The sequence below is a fragment of the Pteronotus mesoamericanus genome, unplaced genomic scaffold (assembly GCF_021234165.1).
Source record: "Pteronotus mesoamericanus isolate MK-2021 breed Mesoamerican mustached bat unplaced genomic scaffold, CSHL_Meso_final contig_173, whole genome shotgun sequence".
Taxonomy (NCBI): Eukaryota; Metazoa; Chordata; class Mammalia; order Chiroptera; family Mormoopidae; genus Pteronotus; species Pteronotus mesoamericanus.
This window is the reverse complement of record NW_026555072.1, coordinates 17,227,836-17,240,542: the sequence shown is the minus strand read 5'-3', so window position 1 is coordinate 17,240,542 and position 12,707 is coordinate 17,227,836. Positions and strand designations below refer to the sequence as shown.

General features: G+C 42.7%; 1 protein-coding gene across 6 annotated transcripts in view; it reads right to left on the bottom strand.

Moving 5' to 3' along the window:
* DMD (dystrophin) overlaps positions 1-12,707 on the bottom strand; it is a 1,878,371-nt gene that overhangs the window by 136,179 nt on the left and 1,729,485 nt on the right. Inside the window, exon 1 of one of the 6 annotated variants that reach the window (XM_054566578.1) lies at positions 3,769-3,915. The exons of the other annotated variants lie outside the window; for them this stretch is intronic. Within the exon in view, the coding sequence (XP_054422553.1) occupies positions 3,769-3,788 (20 nt within the window). The 5' untranslated portion in view covers positions 3,789-3,915. Of the gene's footprint in view, positions 1-3,768; positions 3,916-12,707 lie in introns of those variants that run through there. 6 annotated transcript variants of the gene reach the window in all.

Sequence of the window (12,707 nt, the reverse complement as noted above, 5' to 3'; positions counted from 1 at the left end):
TCCGCATTTCCAAAGGCCATTCATATGGGAGCACCAGTCGGGGGGAGGAAGAGAGAAGAGGGGAAAATCACGGTTTGTCCACATGTACAGGCCGTTATTATACAAACGGAGTACTAATAGCGTCCCATCTTTGCGACATGTGGGGGGACTGTAGCATCTTCAATGGATGGGCAGAAAAATGTCTGTCTGCGCTGATAAACCTAACAGAGAATCACTCTGAAAAGCCACCATCTGTAAAGGACTTTAAATCAGAGGAACATGGGCAAGAAATGACTTGTACCAAATGCAGTTCCAACAGAAAAGGGAAACATGTGTACAAGTGACAGGAGAATCCCATATAAAGTGAATGACGGCTTCAGGCAGCGCCCTCCCTCCAAAAACATCCCCCTCATGACTGTTGATATACTTCCATTTCTATCTTTATTTAAGGAATTTATTCCAGTGGTTAAAAATTATGAAAAGGATTTTAGATATTATCCTTTAATCCAACAGTCTTTAGCTAAACTGAAATTTCCTTTAGTGGAAGATGGAAGAAATATTAAGGCCTGACTTCTATGCCCCCCCTCAGTGCTACTAGGTAAATACTAGTCCTTCCTAGGTATCCATTCTCCCAACTACCTGTGATTCGGGGGGACCTGAATAACCTAGACAGATATCCCCCAACAAATCCAAAAGCCAATCTTCTTTTTCCTCCTTCCCCTCCAACAAACCTTTTTTTTTTTTTTTTTAAAGCAGGACAAGTAACTAGAAAAACAGATTTATATTTCATCTTTGCAGTCTTAGTTTCACTTCAATTGCAAACCAGTACCAAGCAAAAGAAGCGAGCACAGTGGACAGAAAAAAACGAAGGGTGTGACTAAGGCTCAAAACCAGAAAAACCATCTTTAATCATTTAATGCTAAAAGCGATTGGTAACATAGCTGAAATGACCAGATTTTTGGATAACTACATGAACCAAATACTTACTTCACTGTATGTGGGTATTTTCAATCTGTGGTGAATTCTAAGTCCTAGTGAACCACCATTTTAACCACCCCCCCAAAAAAATAGATAGGACAGATGAATATGAACAGGATGAACTCGTAAACGCAGGTCTACATAACTCATATCTATACTGTACCTTACAGGAAAAATCAATTTTTTTGCTTGTGACCAATACAGATTTTACAGCTCTATTTATTACTCTACGTCTGTCTTCACAAACAGAGAATTCTCAGTAACTCCATGGGAAGCAGCTCAGGTTTACCTGGAATATACAGACAATATAGAAAAATATGCTGTGCTGGGGAGGTGGTGGTGGAAAGGTAGGTGGTACTATTTTTAGTAACTGTCTCTTCTCTGCGCTTCACTCTTCATATTGGAAACGCACTCCCCATACATCATGCCCAAGCAGAAAGGAAATTCTGAAACCTGTTCACATGTTCATGGGCACATCTTTGTCCAGTCTTCCTGAGAGCAGTGATGCTTAACACAGATCAAAATTCTACATGTACATTAACACGGAGCCCGGCCTCACAAATAATCCTTAAAACAATCTGTAAATCTTTAAAATATTATTGATTTTGGCTCTGATGGCGCCAAAGCCTGGCATCAGTTATGCCTCTCTGAACCGCCTTCAAACTCCGACTTCCCCTTTTTTTGTAATGTGTACAAACTTCAATAATCTCTTTTTCCCTCTTGTTGAAGCCGTGAGAGGAACCTGATGCAAAGTACAATACAAAAATCACTGGATATGACAAAAGACCCTGGCACCACCTCCTTGTCAATAATAAGAAATTAAGCATTACTCCACTGAGCCCAGGGCTGACCTAATTTCCTACCATACAATTTAAATTTTCTCTCACCTTCTTCAGTTTCAAGTAGTGCGCAAGGTTATTACACAGCCTCAGAGCTGTTCCTGCTGTCAGTGCTGGAATAATCAGACTTATTGAAATTGCTTTTTTAGTTTCTTAAAAACAAACATTAAACACTTATAAAAAGTAACAAATTTCTACTGCCCTTGCGGGAAATGGCAGTTGCCTAATTAAAATAAGATTTCTACTGCCACCACTGTTATTTGGTACTGAAAATATTCCAAACAGTTGCCTTTAAAATATCTATATGTATCTTTCCATTACTTCCCAGGGAAGAAACTAATCACTATGCAGCGACATAAAAAGGTAGCGTTCTCTTGCGATCTGCAGAGGATTAGAGCTTGGCTTCATATATAATCTGGAGGCCACTGATGCACACACACAAAATCATCATTTCCCTTTAATCTAGGGATCAGACTCCTTTTCTAGAGGAACCTTGGCATTTGCATGCTGAATGTTGAATTTGGCTTGCATTGCTGGAATACTGGCAGGGTGGGAATGGGAAAATATATTTAAAAGTTTCTGCTACTGTGGGGAGGGGGTAAAGAGGGGTGAGTGTCAGTCAAAGCATCAGAAATCCTATTCTAGTCCCTATTTCTTTGCCCTGGGATATTTAGCATGTTATTCTGCTTGGCTCAAGCCAGGGCAAAGATGATTGCGCCAGTAACTGTTCCAGCTGTTACATGTTCTCGGTTCTATTTGCTTTTCAGGGCTACTTCCCACCCACCCTCAACTTGGGCAAAAGCAATTTCACTTCAGGGTCGTGTCCAATCCAAGATCAAACAAGGATGACTGAAACCAATTCCACGGTGATCAAGGGTCAGAGACCTTTCATATAAACCGTGTTGTTTCACTTGCTTCTCCAAGAGCAACTGTATCCTCCAAAGACGGGATTTGGCACAAGGAAATTTTTAAAAAGCTAAGCAAAAGAGGAAGGGACATGAGGGGTGACAGCAGAGGTGACAAGATTTAGAAGCGGAGACCAAGAAGAGCTTGTTGGCCAAGGGAAAATGTAGATTTCACTGAAAGACTTTAGTTCGCCACTTCAATCAGATGGATTTTTTCATGTTAAAGCATTTTATAATTAATAATATGCCTCCCTCGGGCAACTAAAGCCCATCGATTTAAGCTTCAAACTTAAATTCAAATTTAACTGAAGTAAACAAAGTGTCCTGCCCTTTTCATTGGCACGATCGGATCGGGAACGACAAACTTTGCTTAAAGACGAGTACAGACACCTGGAGAAACGCGAGAAGACACTCAGAAATGACTCCACACGCAACCCCAGAGGGCAAAGGGGGGAAAAAACCCTCGACCCTCTGTGTCAAATCCTTGAATGCTAGCCTTTAGATTGTTTTTTCTTTTTTTCCTGATTTCTGCAAGTCTTGGGGCATGAGACGAACACAGTAGAAAATGCAGCGAGGAAAATGTCATTTGGAATTCTCGGAAGAAATCAGGCAGAAAGTTGACCTTTTGGCACTTGCAGTGCAGTGGGAGGTAGAGCCGCGCGCGCCCCTTCCTTCTGCGAGGTCGAGCGACGATTTAGGAACAGCCTGTCTGGCTCACGTCCACACACACAGCCCGGAAAGGAGTAAAAAGCTCCAGCGGCCCCAATCCCCGCGTGGGGAACGCACTGTCCCCTCTGGGTACGGTGAGATATCAGCTTTTTCTCTCCGAGCCCGTCCCAAAGCCAGGGGAAGGGGGCGCCCCGCGAGCCCGGCGCCAGGAGAAGCCCCGGGGGCGCACCTGCAGCGGCGCCGCCGGGGACTCGCCGGAGAGGTTCCCCGACGTCCGCCGCCCGCAGCCCGGGGTCCAGCCCCCGCGCTTACCCAAGTTTTGGCCGCCTCGGCTTGCCCCCTGCCCGTGCCACAAGTGCACCGACTGCGGCGTTCCGAGGGGGCCGCGATGCACTTACCCTTTGAGCTGTTCCCTCATGGCTGCAAGTGCTCCGCGGTCGGGGGAAGGCAAGCGTTGGAGTGAGCTTCCCAGAGCCGCCCGGCTCCCGAAAGTCGAGCGCCGCCGCCGCCCAGGCTCGCAGCTGAAAGCACTGCGGAGGAGCCGGCGCGGGCTGGCGGGCGGGCGGGCGGCGGCGAGGCGGACGGGGAGGGGGCGCTGCGGACAGACGGGGCGGGGCCGGGCCAGGCTCCGCCCCCAACTAGCGACTTGGGAACCCGAACTCCTGCAGACCCCGCATTCGGGGCTTTCCAAACGGATAGGAAAAAGAAAAGAAAAAGACAGACAGACAGAGGAGGGGATTTAAGGTAGTCCCAGGAACCTGGAAGCCACACACCGCCTTGCTGGCACCCCTTAAAACCTCCAGTAAGACTACTTGTTGCCTAAATAAATGACCTAGGTGCAAATGACCTCATCGCAGATCATTAAGTGTGGGGACTCAGTTTTCTTTTCAGAGAATGAAAGAAAAATCGCAAGCATAATTCTACCTAACCCCCCACCCCCAACTTAACTGAAGTTTAAAGTGGCGAGGCTGTGAGGACCTGAAATTCAGGTTACACTCATCATGAGCTAAACGGGCTGCTTGGGAAGCACTTGTATGTGTATTTGTGATACAGCGGTGGTTCTTTAACTGTAGTTCTGGGGCCAGCAGTATCAGCATCACCTGGGAACTTCTTAGAAATGACAATTCCCAGGCCCCAGCCCAGACCAACTGAATCAGAAACGCAGCACGCTGAAGTTTCAGAACCACCGGTGGAGACTCTCGAAGTAAAACCCCTCCCCCAGCGGGGTGGTGCGGTTTGGCCTTTTAGAGAAATCTAAAAGGAAACCACTTCCAACAGAAGATTGGATTGGAAGTTACAGGGCCTAGAGAATTCCAGTATTTCTAATCTTAGAGTTTGCAATATGATAATACAGGTTAACTATGCAAAAATTATTTCAAGCTTGTAACTACTTCCAAGGGAAGAAAGCCTTCATTAGCACGATGATTTTTCGCAACCTCCACATACCTTCAGTTAGAGTCCAAAGAGTATCTTAAGATAAACTCCCTTGGTGGTTTCATTGTCCCTCCTTCTCCATTTATTCGGTTGGCCTGCTTCTCTTATCTTCTTTCAACCATTTCCTTTTCACTCTCTCAGTGTAGAGTTCAAAACATGCCCCCCCCCTTTTAAATATCCTTTATTTTTTGGTCAACGTTTTCCCCGTAGATTATTAAAATTGAAAGGACTCGAGGCATCAATCTCTCTTTTACCGTCTGTTACAGCGTGGCGCAAAAGACAAAAATTAAAGTACGCGAACAAAAGGGAGAGGGAGAGCCAAGTTCCTTCCCTACCCTGACAAAACAAATAAAAATGTAAACGTTATCACTAAAGACATGTGCATGTAGGTATGACTGGTATTGCTATTTTAAAGCAAATAGGGCATTTCTTCTGGCATTTTGCCTGATGGATTGAGAAATTCATTAGTGCTGGCTTGTAGCAAATTTGAGCCAGTGAATTGTGGAGGCGGCTGCGGTACCGGTCTGAGGGGGGCGCACTAGGGTTCGATTCGCTTGGGGTCAGGTCGTCCCTTGGTCCAAGGGTAGATTCTAGGTCTGCCCCTCTCTTTGACTGGAGGAGGAGGAGAAGTGTTCTGTGATGAGCAAGTGGAGGCCTTTGCAATTACCAATGATGTAATCTCTGTGTCAATGTGGCAAATTACTTAAATACTGTTTATGTTGATTTCAGTGAAAAGACACGAACATCACCGCACAGCAGGCATTTGTAAATATTAGAAATCAATCAAATCAAGGTTTGCATCCCCCTGTGTGGTGAGTCAGCATTGTGTTTTCTTCCTTTTCTTTTCTTTTTTTTTAGATTCAGTTGTTTTACACTTTTTAATTACCTACTCAAGATTCAGGAATTCTGATATGTCTCTATAAAATATAAGAGCTCATCTATTTTCTTAGGGTCCAATTAGGAAACTACTAGGAATGAATCTTAAAAAATAAGGAATGGAAAATAAGAAATCACTATTCAGATTTTTTTCTTAAATTTGACAGATGGCAATCCTCAAAAATACATCTTTAAGATCTTTTTTAGACCAGAGTTATAGGCACTTGAAGACTTGCTCCTGAATCTTGATATTATTTTAAAAATTAAGTGCTGAAAGTATTATTAAGACGTGACATGGGCATCACTGTGACTGTTAGCAATCTCAGATTATGAATTTTGCTTATTAGGGAAAGGCATTAAGAAGAGAACAATTTATGTATCTTCATTTATATAGTGATGCCATGTACGATAACACATTAATTGCTTATTTATAGTAGCCCTTCTTCTTGTTATTTTATTATTACTGTTTAGATGTCAACATAGGCATGAAAGGAATATGAGTGCTCTGCCACCAAACTTCCATTGAAATCCTGCCTCCAGAATCTACCATGGGTGACTTATCCCCAATACCACTGGCTAGCATGTGGCAGTACCAGGACTGGAACTGGGTAGTCTGGCTTCAAGACTCACGCTGCCATGGCGAGGCACGGCTTCTTCTATTTGCAGGGGAAGATCTGTATTGTTCTTGAGTGCTCATAAGCGTTCTCATTGCTGGCTGTGAGCAGAGAAGAGCCAGAGTGAATTTGCTAGAAATGGGGGTAAGGAAAGAATGAGATGGGATAAGGTCTTGGAACGTGACCCTATACACTTTTCTATATCCCAAACTCTAGTCTTTGAACCACTTAAAGGTTGTAGATACTTTAGAAAACTGACTACCTCTCTGATCTAAAGGACTGCACTGGACATTCCCCCATTCTCCCCTCCAGCTCTATTCTTTGCGCCTCTCCGCTCTCTGTGGGCCCCAGGGGGCTGGACCTCTGTGGATGGCATCAATAAGGCCCTCGTCCCTTTTGGCTTCCCTTTGCTTTCAGCCAATGGGAGGCAGTGATGAAAGGCCTATAGCTGAAGATGAAAGGGCAGCAGGAGAGACCTGTTTGGGTATTTATTCTATAAGCTCCCTTTTTTTGGCTTTGAGCCTGGCATTGTCTGAGCTCCTCTATCCACAGCGACAAGTCTTGCTGAGTGGTCATTTCTACAGCAACGGCATTCCCAGGTCCCTTCAACCACAACGTCCTCCTGCCCTTGAACTTTCCCCTACCCTGACCAGATTTTGGTAAATAGCCTTCTCATTAGACTCTCTTCAAGTACCACTTTTGAATGGACCGTCTGTTTTTCCCAGGACCCTGACCAAACAGGGACCCGCCCAGTCAAAGCCACCCTCTGAAGCCGTAGATGGGGTGCTGAGTGTGGACCACCTGTTGGAGCTGGAAAGGAGACTAGGCTCATTCACTGGACAGATATTTCTACGAGCCTCCACTGCGGCCCAACTGGAGCTTCCAGCTGTTGGGAGATAAAGGCAAGTCAACAATTATGAATGGCGATAAAAGCAGGGGTGTGCCCTGGGCAAAGGGGACACAGGCAGCTTCGTCCCAAGAGCCTCGCTGCTCTTCTTGGCCTTTGGGAGAGAAGGTCAAGGTGGAGATGAGAGAGGCAGGGGGCCAAATTGAGGACCTAGTGCAATGGTCCAGAGTTTGGCCTGCATCATGAAAGGTGTGGGGGAGCTTTTTAAAGGATTCGTTTCTGTGAAAAATGGCTCGGGCAATCGTGTGCGGCTGGACCGGAAGAGTTCGGAATTCAGAGACCAGATGCAAGGTTACTGCGGTCTGATGAAGGCCCGCAGGATGGCAATGGCAGGGGGTGTGGAGAAATAATAAAATTCCATAAAAGCTACGGGAGTCTTGACTGATTGCATGTACGAATGTAAGAGAGGGAAGACCAAGGGCGATGGCCCCCAATGGAATCACCTGGGGAGCAATAAAAAATTCATACGCCTGGGTCTCACCACCGGGACATTCTGATTTAATTAGCCCTGGGCACTGGGATTTTTAAGTCTCAGGGGATGATTCTAATGCACAGCTGAGGTTGAGGATCACGATTGGAGAGTGGCTCTCAAGACTGGATGAGTAATATTCACCACGCTAGGAATTTCAAGAGGAAGGGGCAGGTTCAGGCAGAAGAAGGTCCAAGAGAGGTGATGAGTTTGAGGTGGCAGTGTGATGTTAAAGTGAAGGGATCCAACAGGCACTTGGGCGTCTAAGTCCAGAGATCAGCGGGAAGATGTCTGGATTGGAGCTATCTATGGGAAATGGCGACATTGTAGAGTCATGAGTCTGGGATGAGCCCATCCAATGGAGGGTGTGAAGGGCCAAGGGCAGAGGACAGGCTGCTCTGGACTTCCACAAACACATCCTTCTCCCTTTTATGTTGCTTGTGGTTTCAATGGTAGCCTGACTTTACCAGTGACAAAATGAGGAGCAGAAAAAACGAAAACGGAATGGTGTGCACTGGACACTTGCCTGGGGATGGCCCTGAGGGACTTCGCCACCTCGGAGGGTCCGGCTTCCCTCTAGCTCCAAGAGTCTCTTATCTGAACTGCTCTGTATTCCCTAACCAATCTTAGCATCATTTTATAAAAATCCATTTGGAATATAGATATTGCTTCGATTAAGCATAATACAATACATATTTTATAGTAAGATTTTAACATTTGAAACGCCTAAGGATTCCATGGTTTTCTTTGCATAGTACAAGTGCGAGCCACGGACAGTGAATCAGACATCTAACAAATGCTTACAATGATGGTGAGTCATTTCTAGTTAGGGCAAATACCATGGTGTGCTAATTAAAATATGTATAACAATCCCTTTAGATCAATCTGAAACCAGCATCTTCTGGATATAAAAATAGCCCGTCAGTTTGCATTAACTAGTAAATGAAGAGTCCTCTACATTCAGACACAGAGCACTTCACATGCACACAAAAGCCTATTTTTCCAGGCCCTTCCCCTGCAGGGGGGCAGAGTAAGCCAGGCTGAGCAAAGCTCTCTGAGCCAGCTGCCATCTATACCAGGGATTTCACCAAACAGGTTCCAGATAAAGTCAAACTCAGTCTTCCTCTCATGTAGTTTTCTTTTAATAAGGTTTTTCAAAGCTTCACAGAGCCACCTATATCAACCTGAACATCTAAAAAGATGTGAAGTTTAGCATCTTCACTAAAATAAAGCCACACTTCATTAACCTCACAGGCCGGTGGTTGCTTCACGGGAAAGAATTCCAAGTACCTATTAGCCTGCCAGCTATATCGCTACCCCATAACCACCTCCTGCTAAAAATGGATAACTGGTTAAGGTGGTTCAAGCAGATATGACAACAGCATTCCCGGTCCACCTTAACAACAGCTCAAAGCTGTAACTATTTGCCTGCCTGTCCAGAATTGTGCCAAATAACACGAATTTCAAAACTAGGCAGAAATTCTGACACTCTGCATAATCTCCCTTCCTCTTCAGCTACAAATAAGGCTTTGTATTCGATTAGACTCACAGCAGGTGAAAACCCCAATTAGTGAATTCATTCTGGGGCCTCTTTCTACCTTCCTCCCACACACCACAGTAAAAAAAAAAAAAAAAAAAAAAAATTAAGGGAAGTCAGTCTTTTCTCAAATCTCAAATTAACCCTTTGATCTATCCAATCAAGCTGTTTATCACTCGAAGAATTTTCACAGGAAACTGGATATTGACAGATTTGTCCTTCTTGACTTCATAAAGGGGGTTACAAAAAATTCTATTTTGCCAGATTTTACTCTTTTCTTCAAATCCATAAATATTCTCAGATTTTCCAATCAATCTTGAAATTACAGTTTTTCTTTTTACATGAAAACTCACAAAGCCAATAGTATCTAAAGAATGATTAATAGATAGTCTGCTACAAGAGAAAACTATTTTTAAGTTATGTTCTTATATTAGTGTTATTTGAGGAGAGAGAAAATATTAAATTTTAGTTTAAACACTATTCTTTGGCTTTAGGAAGTGCACAAAGTCCATATTTCATAGTTTGTAAATATTTATTTGTTGAAGGAAATCCTTCATTGGTCAAGGATAGAGGTTTGGTTTGAACATTTAAATAAAGCAAGACAGTTTTACTTCTTCGAGTGATTTACTTATACTTTGTCAATTGCTTCTCCAGAAATAATTCACAACTCAGTTTTATATATGAGCCTATGATTAAAAAAGAGCAGCTTTGTCTTTTTTAATTGTTTTAGTCCTGTCACTTTTCTTGAAACAAGTTGTAGGACTTATTATCCACAAGAAAATATTGAACATACATCAAATAGTTACACAGAGCTTTTAGAAGTAGTCATCTGTTACTGTCAGAGGTTCATTTCATTTTGAGGGTTTTTTTTTAAATTAAAATGCAAAATTCTACATACATGCCTGCCTAAATTACCCCTTTCTGAAATACTCGAATTTCATAAAAAATGTTAAATGCTAATGTAACCATTTTTAATACTTATGACTGGTTTCTTGAGATTTGGGAAAAAAGTAAACAAAGGAATTACCAGGCAATTAAGTGAACAAGGAGGTCATCCTAAATTGAAACAGATAAGGAAAATTAATATTCAAATGCTACCGAGCGAAGACACCAGGGGTTTTTTCCCCCCCCCTTGGAGATGAATATCTACCAGAATCAAAAGCAGCTTCTTAATCTTCAGCAAGCGTAGCTGTATATTCCGGCAGAGGCATTTAGGCAGCAAGGCAGAGATCCAGACCAATTCTGTCCCTTAGAACCAGTCACTTAACCCTTAGAGGCCAGTCACTTAACCCCTCTGGAGTTCTGTTGACTCATCTGTAAAATACGGGTAATACTGTATAAGGCCTTAGCTGGTTCAAACGACATAATGACTATGAATGTGATTTGGAGGCTGGGAATGTTATGCTAATGCAAAGTAGCCTGTCATGCAGGTATAATTCCTTAAAAGAAAGCCCAGCATGTCCAGGAATACAGTTATAAATATAGCACAAAATAAATTCAGCAGTCACTTTAACTTTTCATTTTTTAGACCGTCTGTATGAGGGGAAATGAGATGTCTAAGAGTTTCAGTCTTTCCCCTCCAGCAGTTTGCAAAAGGAACCTTTCCTCCTTTTGTTTTTTTACATTTAAGAAGGAAGCAAGTGGGTAAAATAACATTTTTTTTTTGCAGGTCGAAGCACTAACCACAAGCTTGAGATAGGAGTAAAATTCACGCCATTAGCTCTCATTCTTTGGGACTGAGGTTAAAATATAAACATTCACATGTTAAAAGTTGTATTCATGTTCATATTGTCAGACAGCAGAACCCTGGAGCAATGACAAAATAAGGGACTATTGGTTTTGTGGGGGACAATGGGAGAGAAAGGTCCCCTACACCCTGGTGGAGAAGTTCTCTCTGTGGCAGGCCCTGAACAGCATGTGGCAGGAATTCCCCACGAAGACTAGAATCCATACAAGGGGAAATGGAGGTAAAAACCACTTTAACCAATTAATGATTTACCAAGGGCTGACTCTTGCCTTCCAGCTCTGGTTTATTTTGTCAAGGGATTTTTTTTTTCCTTTGGTGCAGATGAAAGGAAAACATGAATGCAAGGAATTTTGATTAATTCATGAATTTCCAAGAATATTTTCCATGTGCTCCACCTAGACTATGTTTCTCTGTTAAGTATTCCCCTATATTCATTTATTTAAATGAGTGCAATTGTGGTGGATTTCTGGAGAATTTACATAGGTAAATTCTAATGTAACCCTTTTTAATACTTATGACTGGGTTCTTGAGATGGGGGGGGGGGAAGTAAACAAAGGAATTACCAGTCAAACTCCTTATTTTTCTTTACTATTACTAGAAGCTGGGAAGTGTTTGAAGGATGGACATGGAGCAATATAAATCATTCAACATTGTCATCAGGTTCCTTTACTAGGGGGACCCAGATGTGGTTTTAACTTGAAGGCACTTACAGCCTAGTGTGGGAGGGGGAGAGACTGACTCATACATGACTAAATAACGTACACTGTCAGACAGATTATAAGTACAGATATAGGGAAATTTTTTAAAGGGAAATGTGGTTAGCTTGCCCTCTTGGGATTAGGGAACACTGTTTCAATTAAAAGCTAACTAGAGTTAAGTCATCAGGCTTTATGCATGGGATTGCTAGTATATGAAGAGCTGAAGCAGTTTCTTAAGTTTGGCTCTGTGAGCTAATCCCTCATCTTAATAAGTTACTAAGGCACACATTTTGTTAATGTTAACATACTGCCGCCTTACGAAATCATATTACGCTTTTTGGAAATTCAAAAAGATATCAGGCCAATATTGGGTTTCTTATCTCGGGAAGGCTACTATGCAGAAAATACTACTGTCTCCATTCAAATATCAAATCACATTCTTGAGTTACTATGAAGACTCTAGTGTGGGAATCTAGTTCCTCATAGCTTGACTTACTCTCATCCCTTAGAAGCCAACAAAGAATTGAAAGCTGCTTCTCGTATGATGGGAAGAGAAGGAAAAGTGGGTGTCTTCAGTGCTTTTGAATATGTTTGTTTTTACATAGAATTCAATTTGGTGAGGAAAGAAATAAGCATGGATCAGATTGGGAATGTATGCGAAGACTCTTACAACAGCCCAGTTAAGAGAGGAGGAAGACATGAAGTAAGGAAGTAGCTCTGGCAATTGGTAGAAGGTTGAATTCAAGACAGGTTATAAGAAAGAATCAATGCTACTTTTGAACCAACTGGATGTGAGGGCTGGGTGAGAGCCAAGGCTCCAGGATTTCTGACAATGGCACCATTGACTGAGGTGACTATTGGCGTACCTATTGTACTATGTATGTATTTATCACTCACATTGTTCCATAAGTTGCTTAAGGTAACTTATAAGACTGCCTAAATATCAAAAATTGATAGATAAAATCCAGGACTAAGGAAGTATAAATAGAATATTAGCACACATGCACACCCACCAGAATGAGAAAGATAAACTCCGCAAAGTGTTGGGAAGGATA